This window comes from Jaculus jaculus, chromosome 2 (assembly GCF_020740685.1).
Source record: "Jaculus jaculus isolate mJacJac1 chromosome 2, mJacJac1.mat.Y.cur, whole genome shotgun sequence".
In the NCBI taxonomy this organism is placed as follows: Eukaryota; Metazoa; Chordata; class Mammalia; order Rodentia; family Dipodidae; genus Jaculus; species Jaculus jaculus.
This window is the reverse complement of record NC_059103.1, coordinates 7,678,124-7,694,471: the sequence shown is the minus strand read 5'-3', so window position 1 is coordinate 7,694,471 and position 16,348 is coordinate 7,678,124. Positions and strand designations below refer to the sequence as shown.

The window sequence follows — 16,348 nt, the reverse complement described above, 5'->3', positions numbered from 1 at the left end:
TGCTAAGCTATCTCTCCAGCCCCTTGATTTTTTTTTTCCTGTATTAATTATTTATAATGGCTAACTGTGCTCTTTTATTTAAATTGTTTTTGTTTTGTTTTTGATTTTTGAGGTAGGGTCTCACTCTAGCCCATGCTAACCTGGACCACCATGTCCAGCTTAATTTTTTTTTTTTTTTTTTTTGAGGCAGGATTTCATTCTTGGTCAGGCTGATCTGGAATTCCCTATGTAGTCTCAGGATGCCTAAAACTTGTGGTGACTCTCTTACCTCTGTCACCACACCCAGCTCAATTTTTTTCCAAGGTAGGGTCTCACTCTAGCTCGGGCTGACCTGGAATTCACTATGTAGTTCCAGGATGGCCTTTGAACTCACAGCAATCCTCCTACCTCTGCCTCCTGAGTGCTGGGTATAAAGGCATGCGTCACCATGCCCAGCTCCGGCTCAGTTGTGAACAGTCTTCAAAGATAAAACCTGGATTGATATATGTGACTCCTGCAGTTGTAATGTGGGTTAGGAGAGTTGAAGGAGAAATCCAGGGTAACTTGATATCTGATTTAAAAATGTTGCTAACCTGGACATGGTAGCACATGCCTTTAATCCCAGGACTCAGGAGGCTGAGGGTAAGGAGAGGATTGATAGTTTGAGGCCAGCTTGGGCTAGAGTAAGAAGAACCTGTTTCGAAAACAACAAGAAGAGTAAAATAAGTTGTTAACTGTCTCATTCTGTAATTCAGATCTGCAGTGAGCTTGGGAAGGTTCTTCTCGGCACCTCCTGCCCCTTGTGGTGCCTGTGTATGTCTTTGTGTGCGTGAATGTGTGTGTGCATATGTGCTTTCTGGCAAGAACATCTCCTTAGATTGCCAAGTCTGCTTGGTCCAGGGCGAGGTGCTCAGGGAGCTGTGCCCTCACAAGTACTGTGACTTAGGGAACGTGCTTAGCTTTAAGCTTAGGTGGTGTCCTAGGGTTCATCCCATTACAAAGGAATCAGGGACATCACAGTTTCAGGCTGTGGTCCTGCTGCTGACTTGCGGGTGGGGGGCCTCCCGGTGCTTCCCCAGGCCTGGCTGACTGGAGTCCGGCATGTGCTCACACTGTTCTGTGGGGTGTGGCCTGGCTTCCTCGCTGGTTAGTCACCTTCCAACTCCTGCTGCATCTCTCCGCAGTGCATCTCCCAGTTCCCCTGCTGTGGTGCCCTGTGTCCGTGATGGGAAATCAGACCCACGGCCAGACTGCTTGTTTCTCCTGCAGCCTGTACTCCGAGGCGGGAAGTTTAGTTTCTCAGTGGACTGTGGCTAACAGTGCAGGCACAGAAAAACAGTGACTTGAAAAGCCATGCTGGAGAATGAGGTTAGGAAGTTGCTTTGAAGGTGAGTAAGTTGTGAGGGATAAAAGAAGCCTTAAGACTTCTGTTGTGCAGCATGAGAGTAGGAATGGCACTGATAATGTCTCTCAGCACAGAATGCTCCTATGGTTGCCTAGGAAATTATCTCCAAACACAGGCAGTCATTCTGCTGGGGTGTGGCCTTGTTCTGTGGAGCAGTGAGAGTGTGGCCAAGGAGCCCTAGGCCGCTGGCACCTCAGAACCAGTGTGTGGTCTTGATGCCTTCTGCATGAGGTCAAGTGTCCATTACCGCACAAAGAGGGGAAAGGAGGTAGTTAAGCAGGTATCTGATACTACGTGGCTTCAGTAAAATAATGACAGGTACTGTTACATGAAAAAGCCTTCAAGGTGTAAACAAGTAAGATGGAGGCTCTGAATTACACCTGGGAGGTGTGTGTTCTGAGAGAAAAAGAAGCATTTTCTGTGTAGACTAGCTGGGCATAGTGACAAGTGCCTGTAGTCCCAGTTGCTCAGGAGGCTCAGACAGGAGGGTTGTGTGGGCCCAAACTTGGAGGACTACCTAGAGACACAGTGAGACTCCCACCTCAAAAAAAAACTAAAGAGAGCCAGGCAGCATGGTGGCACACACCTTTAGTCCCAGCACCCGGGAAGCTGAGGTAAAAGGATTGCCAGGAGTCTAACACCAGCCTGGGGTACAGAGTGAGTTCCAGGTCAGCATGGACTAGATTGAGACCCTGCCTCGAAAAACAAGAACAAAAGACTAGAAAGGAAAAGAAACTAGTAACTGTAGTAGAAAAAAAAATTGAGATAGGGTTTTTTAGCTTAGGCTTGCCTAGAACTTGCAATCCTCCTCCTTCTGTCTCCTGAGGGATGGGATGACAGATGTGTGTCATGGCATATAGCAAAAAAAATTTTTTTGAGGGGGGTTTTCAACATAGGGCTTAACTCTAGTTCAGGCTGACCTGGAACTCACTATGTAGTCTCAGGGTAGCCTCAAACTCACAGGTATCCTCCTACCTTTGTCTCCCAAGTGCTGGAATTAAAGGTGTGCATCACCATACCTGGCCTCAAAAATGTTTTTATATTTACAATAGTATTAATTTTTTGTTGTTGCTTTTTTAATTTTAAAAATATTTATTTAGAAAAGAGATGGGGGGCAGTAGAGAAGATGGACATGCCAGGGTCTCCAGCCACTGCAAACAAAATCTAGAATCATGAGCCACCTTGTACATCTGGCTTACATGGGTCCTAGGGAATCAAACCTGGGTTCTTGGGCTTTCCAGGCAAGTGTTTTAACTCCTAAGCCATCTCTCTAGCCCTTGTTTACTGTTTTTGTTTTTGGTCAATCGTCTATCTTCCTTCCTTCCTTCCTTCCTTCCTTCCTTTTTTTTCAAGGTAGGGTTTCATTCTAATTCTAGTCCAAACTGACCTGGAATTCTCTATATAGTGTGGATTATGGGGTATAGGGTGCCCTTGAACTCACAGTGATCCTCCTACCTCTGCCTCCCCAATGCTGGGATGTCATGGGAAGTCATGCCCCACCATGCCCGACTCTTTCTTCTTGTAATATTTTTATTTATTTATTGAAGAGAGAGAAAGAGAGGAGGAGATAATGGGCATGCCAGATCTTGAGCCACTGCAAATGAACTCCAGACACTTGTGTCACCTTGTGCATCTGGCTTATGTGTGTCCTGGGGAATCAAACCTAGGTCCTTTGGCTTTGCAGGCAAGTGCCTTAACCGCTAAGCCATCTCTCCAGCCCCGTTTTTGATTTTTTTAAGGTAGGGTTTCACTCTAGCTCAGGATGACCTGGAATTCACTATGTTGTCTTAGGATGGCCCTGAACTCACTGTGATGATCCTACCTCTACCTTCTGAGTGCTGGGATTAAAGACATGCACCACCACACCCAGCTCTTTTCTTATTTTTATTTTTTTAAAATATATTTTATTTGTTTATTTGAGAGAGAAAGAGGGAGAGGGGGAGAGAGAGAGAATGGGTGTGCCAGGGCCTCCAGCCACTGAAAATGAACTCCAGATGCATGCGTCCCCTGTGCATCTGGCTAACGTGGGTCCTGGAGAGTTGAACCGGCCTCCTTTGGCTTTGTAGGCAAATGGCTTAACCACTAAGCCATCTCTCCAGCCCATCTTCTTATTTTTATTTTATTTTAAGGTAGTTTTACTCTAGCTCAAGCTGACCTGAAATTCACTGTGTAGTCTCAGGGTGGTCTCGAACACATGGTGATCCTCCTTCCTCTGCCTCCCAAGTGCTAGGATTAAATGCCATACCCTGCTTTTTTTTCTTACTTTTAATATTTTTATTTATTGTTTGCAAGAGAGAGAGGGAGAGAGAATGGGTGTGTCAGGGCCTTCTGCCACTGCAAATGAACTCCAGACATATATGCCACCTTGTGTATCTGGCTTAACGTGGTATTAGAGAATTGAACCAGGCCAGTCAGGTTGTGCAAGCAAATGCTTTTCACCACTGAGCAATCTTTCCTACTCCCCCCTCCCCCCTACTTTTCCTTTTTTTTTTTTTTCCTGGGTAGGGTTTCCCTCTAGCCCAGGCTGACCTCAAAATCACCATATATAGCCTCAAACTTAGTGATCCTCCTACCTCTGTCTCCCAAGTGCTAGGATTAAAGGCATGTGCCACCACACCCAGCTTTGCTTATTTTATTTATTTATTTATTTATATTGACAACTTCCATAATTATCAACAATATTCCATGGTAATTCCCTCCCCCCACTTTCCCCTTTGAAGCTCCCCACTCTCTATCATATGCCCCCCCCCAATCAGTCTCTCTCTTATTTTGATGTTATGATCTTTTCCTCCAGTTATGATGGTCTTGTATAGGTAGTATCAGGCACTGTGAGGTCATGGATATAAAGGCCATTTTGTGTCTGGAGGAGCACGTTGTAAGGAGTCCTACCCTTCCTTTGGCTGTTACATTTTTTCTACCACCTCTTCCACAATGGACCCTGAGCCTTATAAGGGGTGATAGAGATATTACAGTGCTGAGCATTCCTCTGTCACTTCTTCTCAGCACCATGATGCCTTCTGAGTCATCCCAGGGTCACTGCCATCTGAAAAGAGAAGGTTCTCTACCAAAAGTGAGAGTAGCATTAATATATGGGCATGAAGATTAAGAGAAGTGCTTACTGGGCAGTTTGATGAGTATAGTATATACATGTAGCCAGACAGCAGCAGATGTTACACTCCTAGTGTTCATGACTACCCACTGTAGGTTTTCAGTGTCAGGGATGTATTCCCTCCCACGGAGCGGGCCTCCAGTCAAATTAGAGAGCAGTTGGTTTCTCCCAAACAGATGTGCCACCATTGCACCAGTTGGCTAATTTGGCCTGATAGGCCAAATATAAGGCTTGCAGTGTCCACTGTGGGGTATCTTCACTGGTGATTTCTGTCTCTCCCATTGAACTGTATTCACTGTGGCTTTTTCTAGCTTTCTGATAGCTGGTCTACATGGAAGAGGTTTTTAGCTCAGTTCCAGCAGGGTTTCTCAGTGACACTGCAGTACATGTATGTGGAGTCTCCAGCAATGGGGTCTTACCATCTATTACTGGTGGGAAACCAAGGGCCTTGGCAATGGCCTGTAATGTTTTGGGGGCATCTGGGACCTTCTGGCCAGCAACTCACTAGAAGGTATCCCATCCCTTGCACTGAAATTTTTCTAGCAGCAATTTATGGCTCCTGTGTTTTCCATTGTCCAAAAATGTAGATTTCCATATGACTTATTTATCCTCTTAGATTTTGATTAGCCCTCCCTCCACCTTTCCATTACTCAATCTCTTCCCCTGACCTCACTTAGGGCGTTCACCCCCGTTAACCTGTTCTTCTACTTACGTATATACTATACCATCCTATTAAGTGCCCTCCTCCCTTTCTAGTCCCTTTATATCTCTTTTCTAGTTTACTGGCCTAAGCCACTGAGTTTTCTTCCTACTCACACAGAAGTCCAATCATCTGTAGCTAGGATCCACAAATGAGAGAGAACATGTGATGTTTGGCTTTCTGGGTCTGGGTTACCTCACTTAGTATAATCCTTTCTAGACCCATCCATTTTCCTGCATATTTCATAACTTTATTTTTTTCACCACTGAGTAGAAAGCCATTGTGTAACTGTGCCATGTCTCCATTATCCGCTCATTAGTTGAGGTACATCTAGGCTGTTTCCATTTCCCAGCTACTGTGAATAATGCAGGAATAAATGTTGAAAAAATTGAGCAAGTATCTCTAAGGTAGTGAGATGAGCCCTTAGGATATATGTCTAGGGGTGGTAGAGCTGAGTCATATGGTAGATCTGTTTTTAGCTGTCTCAGGAACCTCCACACTGATTTCCACAATAGCTGGATCAGATTGCATTCCCACCAACAGATAGAAGGGTTCCTCTTTTTCCACATCCTCTTGATTTGTTTTCATGATGGTAGCCAATCTGACAGGAGTGAGATGGAATCTCAGTGTAGTTTTAATCTGCATTTCCCTGATGACTAAGGATGTAGAAAATTTTTTAGATGTTTATATGCCATCTGTGTTTCTTCTTTTGAGAACTCTCTATTTTGTTCCATAGCCTATTTTTTACTTGGCTTGTTTTCATATCTTTTAATTTTTGAGTTTTATATATCCTAGATATTAATCCTCTATCAGATGTATAGCTGGCAAAGATTTTTTCCCATTCTGTAGGTTGCCTCTTTGCTTTATTCACAGTGTCTTTTGCCATACAAAAGGTTTGTAATTTCATGAGGTCCCAGCAGTTAATCTGTGGTTTTATTGCCTGAGCAATTGGGGTTATAGTCAGAAAGTCCTTGTCACGACCAATATGTTGAAGGATTTCCCCTACTTTTTCTTCTTCTTTCAGTTTCAGAGTTTCATGTCTGTTATTAAGGTCTTTGGTCCTTTTGGACTTAATTTTTATGCATGGATAGAGAGGGTAAAATCACAAAATCACTCCCATTCACAACTGCATCAAAAAAAATAAATAAAGTACCTTGAAATAAACCTCACCAAGGAAGTGGAGGATCTCTGCAGTGAAAAATGAGAAATTGCAGAAGACACTAGGAAATGGAAAGACATCCCTTGTTCCTGGTTCAGAGAATCAATATTGTGAAAATGGCAATGTTACCAAAAGCAATCTACACATTTAATGCAATCCCCATCAAAATTCCAATGGCATTCCTCACAGAAATAGAAAAAAAAATCCAAAAATTCATTTGGAAGCACAAAAATACTCGAATATCTAAAACAATTATGAACAATAAAATATAGGCTTGTCATAAATAGCCTTTATTATGTTTAGATATATTCCTTCCATTCCTAGTGTCTGTATGACTTTTATCATGAAAGGATATTGGACTTTGTTAAATGGTTTTTCTGCATCTAATGAGATGATCATGTGATTTTTGTCCTTCAGTCCATTTGTATACTGTATTACATTTATCGATATGCATATGTTGAACCATCCTTGTATCTCTGGGATAAAGCCTACTTGATCAGGATGAATGATCTTTCTGATATATTCTTGTATTCTGTTTTTTTTAAGATTTTTTTTTTTTCCAATGTAGAGTCTCTCTCTAGCCCAGGCTGACCTGGAATTCACTATGGAGTCCCAGGGCATCCCTGAACTCAAGGCGATCATTCTACCCCTACCTTCCGAGTGCTGGGATTAAAGGCATGCACCACCATGCCTGGCCTTGTTGAGAATTTTTGCATACGTGTTCATGAGAGAAATTGTAATATTCTTTTTTTGTTTTGTGTTTGCCTGGTTTTGGTATCAGGGTGATTCAAGCTTCATAGAAGGAGTTTGGTAGGATTCCTTTTTTTTTTTTTTTTTGTATGGAAAAGTTTAAGAAGCAATGCTGTTAGTTCTTGAAGGTCTGGTAAAATTCACCAATGAATCCATCTGGGCCTGAACTTTTTTTTAGTTGGGAGATTTTTGATAACTGCTTGGTTCTCCATGCTTGTTATAGGTCTATTTACGTGGTTAATCTCATCTTGATTTAATTTAGGTAGGTCATATAAATCAAGGAAATCATTTTTTTTCAGATTTTCAAATTTAGTGGAGTATATGTTCTTATACTATGTCCCTATGTTTTTTGTTTTTTGGTTTTTCGAGGTAGGGCCTCGCTCTGGTCCAGGCAGACCTGGAATTCACTCTGTAGTCTCAGGGTTGCCTTGAATGCTTGGAGATCCTCCTACCTCTGCCTCCCAAGTGCTGGGATTAAAGGCATGCACCACCATGCCTGGCTTGTCCCTGTGCTGTTTTGAATTTCTCTGGTATCTGTTGTGATGGTGCCTTTTTCATCTCTAATTTTATTAATTTGTGTCTCTTCTCTTTCTTTTGGTCAGATTTGATAACGGTTCATCAATTTAGTTTATCCTGTCAAAGAACCAACTCTTTGTGTCATTGATTCTTTGGATTGGTTTTATGTTTTGGTTTCTATTCCATTAATTTCTGCCCTAATCTTTATAATTTCTTCCCATCTACTGATTTTCGGTTTGCCTTGTTCTTCTTTTTCCAAGGTTTTAAGGTGAAGCATTAGGTTTACTTGAGACCTTTCTAATTTCTTCCTTTTTTTGTTAATTAATTTATTTGAGAGCAACAGACACAGAGAGAAAGAGGCAGATAGAGAATGGTTGTGCCAGGGCCTCTAAACACTGAAAATGAACTCCAGATGCATGCACCACCTGTGCATCTGGCTTACATGGGTCCTGGGGAATCGAACCTCGAACCGGGGTCCTTGGGTTTCTCAGTCAAGTGCTTAATCACTAAGCCATCTCTCCAACTCCTATTTTCTTCATATAGGCACTTAAAGCTATAAATTTCCCTCTTAGGACTGCCTTCATTATGTCCCAAAGGTTTTGGTATGTTGACTCTATGAATTTTTTTATTTCCTTCTTGATTTCATCATTGACCTATTCATCATTTAGCAGTGTATTGTTTAGTTTTCATGATTTTGTGTATGCCCTGTAGCTTTTCTTGCTGTTGATTTGTAGTTTGATCCCATTGTGATCAGATAGAGTATAAGGAATTAGTTTTTTTTTTTAATTTTTTGGCTTATTTTTATTTATTTATTTGAGAGTCACAGACACACAGAAAGAGAGAGAGAGAGAGAGGTGCAGAGAGAGAGAGGGGAGGGGGAGAGGGAGAGGGAGAGGGAGAGGGAGAATGGGTTCGCCAGGGCTTCCAGCCACTGCAAATGAACTCCAGACGCATGCGCCCCCTTGTGCATCTGGCTAACGTGGGTCCTGGGGAATCAAGCCTTGAACCGTGATCCTTAGGCTTCACTGGCAAGTGCTTAACCGCTAAGCCATATCTCCAGCCCAAGGAATTATTTTAATTTTCCTGTATTTGTTAAGATTTGTTTTGTGTCCTATTATATGGTCTATTTTAGAGAATTTTCCTTGTGCTACTGAAAAGAATTTGTATTTTGCAGCATTTGGATGAAATGCTCTGCATGTATCCTGTTAGGTCCTTTTGTTCTATGGCCTCATTTAATCCAGATGCATCTCTGTTTATTTTTTGCCGGGATGACCTGTTAGTTCAGGAGAATAGGGTGTTGAAGTCACTCATTACAACTGTGTTTGGTGTTATCTGTGACCTTAGTTCTAATAGCGTTTGTTTGATGAAGTTGGGAGCCCTCATGTTAGGTACATATATGCTTAGAATTGTAATGCCATCTTGTTGGAGTGTGCCTTTAATCAATATAAAGTGACCTTCCTTACCTTTCTTAATTAATGTTGGACTGATAACTACCTTGTCAGATGTTAGGATAGTAACCCCTGCTTGTTTCTAGGCCCATTTGCTTGAAACACCATTTTCCAACCTTTCACCCTAAGATAGTGTCCATCTTTTATAGATAGGTGAGTTTCTTGGAGGCAACAAATTGAAGGATCCTGCTGTTAAACCCAGTCTGCAAACCTGTGTCTTTTGGTTGGGGCATTGAGGCCGTTGACATTAAGAGTTGTTATTATCTTTTTTAAATAAATAGACAAAATATTTTAAGAATTAAAACAATAAAAGGAGCTGGGATATGCTAAGTCTAGATGCTTTGCTGAGTGTGGGGTAACCATAAGCAACTGGACAGTCAGGGCTCCTGTCCTCTCGAGGGAAGTCTTTTTCTATATCCCAGGTGGGCCTTGAACTCAATATATGTGTATGAGGCTGGCTTTGAACTCTTGTTCCTGTGGCCTCACCTTTAAGAGTTACTATTGAAATGTGAGTATTTATTTTTTCCCTTTTTTTTGTTTTGTAGTTTTTCCAGTGTTACCTTTGCACTCTTGTATTAACTAGTATTTGAGTTTGATTTGTTTTTTCCAGGTTCCTTATATGTGTATTTTTCTTTCTCTTCAGCATGGAGAATCCTTTCAAATATTTTCTGTAGAGCTGGTTTTGTCATCAAATATTCCTTTAGTCTCCTTTTGTTGTGGAATGTCCTTATTTCTCCATCCATTTGAATGGATATGTGCAGGATAAAGTAACCTTGGTTGATGGTTATTATCTTTCAGAACTTGGAATACATCATTCCAAGCCCTTCTGGCTTTTAAAGTTTGTGTTGAGTAATCTGCTGTGATCCTGATGGGCTTGACTTTATAGGTAACTTGATTTTTTTCCCTAACTGCTTTCAATATATTTTCTTTGGTTTGTATATTTGGTTGTTTTAATTATCATATGGTGAGGAGAGGTTCTTTTCAGGTCTTGTCTGTTTAGTGTTCTAGAGGCTTTCTGTATCGGCATTGGCATCTCTTTCCCAATTTGGGGAAAGTTTTATGTTTTTGTTGGAAACGCCTACTATGCCTTTGGAGCGAAATTCTTCTCCTTCTGCTATGCTCTGAATTCTTATGTTTGATCTTTTCATAGTGTCCCGAATATCTTGAAATTCCCATTCATACTTTCCTATTAGTTTGTCTTTTTGTTGGACTGTATTAGATCTGCCACCTGGTCTTCTAGTTTAAATACTCTGTCTTCTCCTTCGTCTGTTCTACTGGTAAGATTTTCTGTAGTGTTTTTTATTTCATTGATTCTGTTCTTCATTTATAGTAATTGTGACTGGGTTTTCTTTATGACTTCTTTTTTGTTCATTTTTATTTATTTATTTGAGAGTGACAGAAAAAGAAAGAAAGAGGCAGATAGGGAGAGAGAGACTGGGCGCGCCAGGGCTTCCAGCCACTGCAAACAAACTCCAGACGCGTGCGCCCCCTTGTGCATCTGGCTAACGTGGGTCCTGGGGAATAGAGCCTTGAACTGGGGTCCTTAGACTTCACAGGCAAGCGCTTAACTGCTAAGCCATCTCTACAGCTCTTCTTTATTATTTCTATTTCCTTATTTATGTCTTGTATTGACTTCCTTATTTCATTAAATTGGTTTCCTGTGTCTTCTTTCATTTCTTTGATTTACTCTTTGATTTCTTTGAACATATTTATAGTCATTCTTTTGAAATCTTTCTCAGGCATTTCCTCTAAATCAGTCCCCCTGGAAGTCATTTCTCATGCATTAATACTTTTTTGTGGATTTATATTGTCTTGGTTTTTTGTGCTTCTTGTGTTATAATGTACATATTTTATTAGATTAATTTAATGATGGATTTTCTTATTATCTGCCGTATTATTAGATGTATCAATCAATCTGATTGATGTTCTATATCTTCAGGGTAGGAGCTTAAGGTGCTAGGTGTGGCTCTTAAGACTCTTAGAGTAACTACAAACATGACCCTAGGTGTTGGGTTTACCTGCTGTGAGAGTATTCAAGTAGACTGAGTGGAACAAAATATAGGCATATTCTAAAATTTAGCTAAACAATGTACGCTTTCAATGAAAAACAGTACAGAGTATTTATGCAATAATAGGTATTAAGACAGCCAGATCCTGAAACAAAGCCACAGTCCCTTAGGATTTGTGTTGCCCCACACCCTTAGTTCTATGAACTATGAGGCTAAAGTTTTTGGTCTTTGAGGGTTCCAAGTCAGCTTGTGACCAAGTGGGACCCTTCCATAATGAATGACAAGAGGGAACAAAGGCACTATAAATCAGTAAGCAACACATGACAAGCCAAAATATAGCTTAAGAATGGCAAATCCCACCATCTATCAGATTTAACATATAATTTATCCTGACATGATGGTGCAATTAACACTTCTGATTCAAGCCTATATACCAGGCTTATTTGGTGGTTACTGAAGTGGTGTAATCCCAGTTACCTTTTGGGATGGTTTTGGTCTCAGTTATGCTGTGCTCCTGCTTGGGTCCCTCTTTGCTGCACTGTGGGTTAGGTAGGCTGACTGGGTCACTGGATCGCTGCTCTGATCGCCTGTTTAGGGTGCTGTGAGCTCCTTTCCCCAGGTCTCTGGTGCTTGCTGGTGCTTGCGGTGGGGGAGGGGAGGCTATGGATGGCTTAGGGTCTGCCACTAGTCCTCACGAGTTGCTCCTCCGCTGGTCCCTGCAGTCTTCCCTTCATGTTTCTTGAGTTTTCAAGGAGCTCTGGAGTGAGTGGAGGATTCCCTCACCTGGCTTTACCTGTGGCTCAGGGTGAGCCTTATGGCTGTCACCTCGCGGACCTGGTGCCGCTGCTGTTGGAGCCACTTCTGCCTGCTTCTGTGGACTCTAGACCTCTCCTACTTCTGTGCTGCAGTTGGTAATGTCTTATACTCCTCACTTTTTAATAGAAGAGAGTGTTTTTCTGGGTTTATCTTTGGCTTATTCTTCCCTAGGCTGCTTTGGTGTGATTCCTATGCTGCCATCATAACTGGAAGTCACTTGTTTTATTTTTTAACTCTGAGATGCTTATGAAAACCTCAGTGGTGTGCTCAGTGGTTAAGGCATTTGCCTCAAAGCCTAATCACCTAGGTTCAATTTCCCAGTACCCATGTAAAGCCAGATGTACAAAGTGGCCCATGCATCTGGAATTCGTTTACAGCAGCTAGAGGTCCTGGTACTGCCCATTTTCTCTCTTATAATTAATTAGTTCACTGCTGCAGTTTCCTTAGAAATGCCCCAGTTTACATCATTCTGATGTTGTTAGGATTTCCCTTGTTACGATTTGTTTTTCTTTCACGAGTTACTGTCCTGCTGTGTAGCCCGTGCTGGCTTCAAACATGCTGATTCTCCTGCCTCAGCCTCCCAAGTGCTAGTGTGCCTGTGCACCACTATGCCTCGCTCTTATGTTACTGCTCTTGTCGTGTTTTCTCAAGGCAGGCTCTCGCTGCAGCCCAGGCTGCTTGGAACTCATTCTCCAGTCCCTGGGTGGCCTTGAACTCAACAGCAGTCCCCCTACCTCTGTCTCCTGAGTGCTGGGATTAAAGATATGCACCACCGTGTCTAGCTTCATGTTATCTTTTTTGGTTGGGGGTTTCTTTCTTTCTCTTTCTCTTCTTTTTTTGAGGCAAGTCCAACAGACTGGCCTTGTTTCAAAAATATTTATTTATTTACTTATGAGAGGGGTGAGGGGAGAGAATGGGCATGCCAGGGCCTCCAGCCACTGCAAATGAACTCCAGATGCATGTGCATCTGGCTTACGTAGATCCTGGTGAATTGAACCGGGATCCTTCGGCTTTGCAGACAAACGCCTTAACCTCTAAGCCATCTTCCCATCACTCCCCCGCCTTTTTAATGCAAGAGATAGAAATAGAGAGCTGGGCATGGTGGCAAATGCTTTTAGTCCAAATACTTGGAAGGCAGAGGTAGGAGGGTCATTGTGAATTTGAGGCCACCCTGAGATTACATGGTGAATTCCAGGTCAGCCTGAGCCAGAGCGAGACCCTACCTTGAAAAATAAAAAAATAAAATAAAAACAGAAGATGAAGAAGAAAGAAGAAAGAAAATAGAGAATTGACATGCTAGGGCCACCGGCCACCACAATCAAATCCCAGACAAGTGTGCCTCCTTGTGCACATGTGTGACCTTGCATGCTTACTTCACATGTGTCTGGCTTATGTGGGACCTGGAGTCAAACATGGGTTCTTGGGTTTCACAGGCAAGCACCTTAATTGCTAAGCCAGGGTTTAAATTTGTTTAAATTTATTTGGGTTAGTGGGTGGGTGTGCCAGGGTCCTTTGTGGCTGCAAAGAAATGCCAGATACATGTACTACTTTTTTTTTTTTTTTTTTTTTTTTTTGAGTTAGAGGCTCACTGAAGCCCAGGCTGACCTGGAATTATTCACTATGCAGTCTCAGGGTGGCCTTGAACTCATGGCACTCCTCCTACTTCTGTCTCCTGAGTGCTGGGATTAAAGGCATGCACCACCATGCCCAGCAGTCCTGCTACTTAATTTTTTATATTTTATTTTTATTTATTTGACACGGAGAGGGAGGGGGAGAGAGAGAGAGAGAAAGAATGGGCACGCCAGAGCCTGCAGCTACTGCAAATGAACTCCAGATGCATACACCCCCTTGTGCATCTGGCTAATGTGGGTCCTGGGGAATCAAGCCTCAAACCGGGGTCCTCAAGCTTCACAGGCAAGTGCTTAACCGCTAAGCCATCTCTCCAGCCCCAGTCCTGCTATTTGAGTCAGGGTTTTTACATGTCACTCAGGTTAGCCTCCAAGCTCACAGTCTTTCCACTTACATCTCTTAAGTACTGAAATTATTGCCATCATGCCTGGCTCTCCAGGTACATGCTTATGGGCATACAGGGAACTAGACATGACAGAGTGTTCCTCCACTTGCAAGTGAGGAAACTTGTTCCCTTTATTAAGAACAAAAGTGCATACAAGTACTGGCTCTGTCTCTGGAGTTGTGCTGACCCTTAACGTGCAGTTCTCCTCTGTCCCTGTGCAGCGTGCAGCATGGTCTGAGACGGCGAACATGGACTTCTCTCGGCTGCACACCTACACCCCACCCCAGTGTGTGCTGGACAACACTGGCTACACTTACGCACTTAGGTGAGTGTGTGCCCTGGCGAGGCGTCATGACCCACATGTTAGTCATCACAGGTGACTTGCTGCTTTACACACTCAGGCATCTGATTGGAAGAAAGCCTATGGTTGTGGCTAGTGTTGTGTTACTTGGCTTGATAGCTTGGAGTTTGGGTGGCTGCCGCAGGAACCTCCTTTTAGAGAGCCATGTTTCAGGAGCCTGGCTTGGGACAGGCCATTCTTGGGTGCGATGGGGTCCTTGAAGCCTCAGGAGCTGCTGACCACGTGTGTTTTTCCAGGTTGCCAAGTAGGAAAGATGATTGAGTGGACCTCCGCAGCTACACGTTACGCAGGGAATCACTGCACTACTAGTTTGGCTGGGACTGACGAGCAGGTAGAAAGACTTGGGAATGGCGAGATGAGACGTGTGAGCGGAAGAGCTGTGGTATTTCCCAGTGGTCCACCTTTTAAGAGGTGAAACAGTGAAAATCTGGAGGAAATAAGGAAGCAGTTGAAGGCTGTGTTGGCCAGATCTCACACTTGACCACTGTGCCCTTTATTCACACTCTGGCTTGGGCCCCACTCACACAGGGATGCATGCTGAATTTTGTTACTTCTTTGTATTTTCTATTTTGTCATTTTTTGTTATTCTTTATTCACAGCAGGGTCTTAGTCTAGCCCAGGCTGATTTGGGTGGAATTTACTCCGTCCCCTGGGCTGGTTTTGAGCTCAATATGATCCTTTTTCCTTAGCCTCAGCCTCAGCATCCTGAGTGGCTGGGATTAAAGAAGATGTGCATTACCATGCCCTGCTTTGTTCTTTTCTTTTTTGTTGTTTTTTGAGGTAGGGTCTTGCTCTAGCTTAGACTGATCTGGAATTCACTATGTAGTCTCAGGTTGGGCTCAGGTGCAGTGACTGAAGGCGTGAGCCACCTCGCCTGGTTTTGTTCATTTTGTTGTTGTTGTTTTCATCTCCAACCCCCAGATAGGCGGGGTTTCACTTTATCCCAGGCTGAACTGGAGCTTACTCTGTAGTTTCAGACTGGCCCCAAACTCATAGCAGTCCTCCTGCCTCCACCTCCCTGAATGCTGGGGTCAAAAGTGGTGTGCTCCTGCACCAGCTGGGCTTTTTTTTTTTTTTTTGGTTGTTGGTGGTGGTGGTATGTGTTTGTTTGTTTGGTGTGTGAGACAAATTGTTACTTTATAGCCCAGGCTGGCCTCAAATTCAGGGCCATCCACTTGCCCCTACCAGTACGCCCCAGTGTCACTTAGGGTCTTTGCAGCATGTCAAAACAAGAGTGGCCAACTCAGGCCAGACTCTTTCCCAGGCCTGTTCGGAGCAGAGCAGTTACTCTTGATGATTTATTTTTAGATTTTATGACCTGTTTTAGTTCTCTATCCCCGTGTGTGTGTGTGTGTGTGTGTGTGTGTGTGTGTGTGTGTGTGTTTTGGCCTCTGCATTTGGAAAGCTGTGGTTGGTTGATATGAGAGTCACAACCTTTCTTCAGTTAGGCCTGTGGGTGCATGAAGGGGAAGAGCTGCACAGGGCCTGCAGGGTGTGGTTTCCTAAACTGGGTTGGGTTTATGGGTTGGATCCAAGGAGGATTTTAATTCATAAAGCTGTGTTTAAAGTATATAGGACCAAGTGGGCCAGGGCACTGGTCAGTGAGCCAGACAGAGGTAGTATTAGCAGTTAAGGCTTGGGTTGTTGAGGTAGGCACTTATCCTGGAGAGAGCTCGCTAGTAGAAGCTTGGCAGTCAAGAAAGAGATAAGAGCAGCAGGTTTAAGCTAGCAACTGGTCCAAGAGGGAGGGAGATTGTCCTGGGTTAAAGAACAGCAGGACCCACACAGGTCAGGTTGGGAACAGCAGAGCAGCTGACAGCAGTGATGGGAAGACCCAGTGTGAGGGAGGCAGTCTGTTCCTGTGTCCCTTCTTTAGTCTCACCTTTCAGCACAGGGGGTGCCTGTTTCTTTTGTGCCCAGCTGGAAGTGGGCAGCACTCCCTAACTTTCTTCCAGTAACACCTATTACCTTAACCCGTGACTGCTGGTTAACACCACGATATATTCCCTCCCATGGAGTGGGCCTCCAGTCAAATGAGAGGGCATTTGGTTTCCCCCATAACAGACATGCCACCATTGCACC

General features: G+C 43.3%; 1 protein-coding gene across 3 annotated transcripts in view; it reads left to right on the top strand.

Annotated features, from left to right (window-relative positions):
* Positions 1-16,348, top strand: part of Sun1 (Sad1 and UNC84 domain containing 1) — a 73,656-nt gene that overhangs the window by 15,893 nt on the left and 41,415 nt on the right. For 2 of the 3 annotated variants that reach the window (XM_012950601.2, XM_045142527.1), the window contains exon 2: positions 14,127-14,230. The exons of the other annotated variant lie outside the window; for it this stretch is intronic. In XM_012950601.2, coding sequence (XP_012806055.2) covers positions 14,154-14,230 — 77 coding nt within the window. In that variant the 5' untranslated portion in view covers positions 14,127-14,153. The remainder of the gene's footprint in view (positions 1-14,126; positions 14,231-16,348) is intronic. 3 annotated transcript variants of the gene reach the window in all.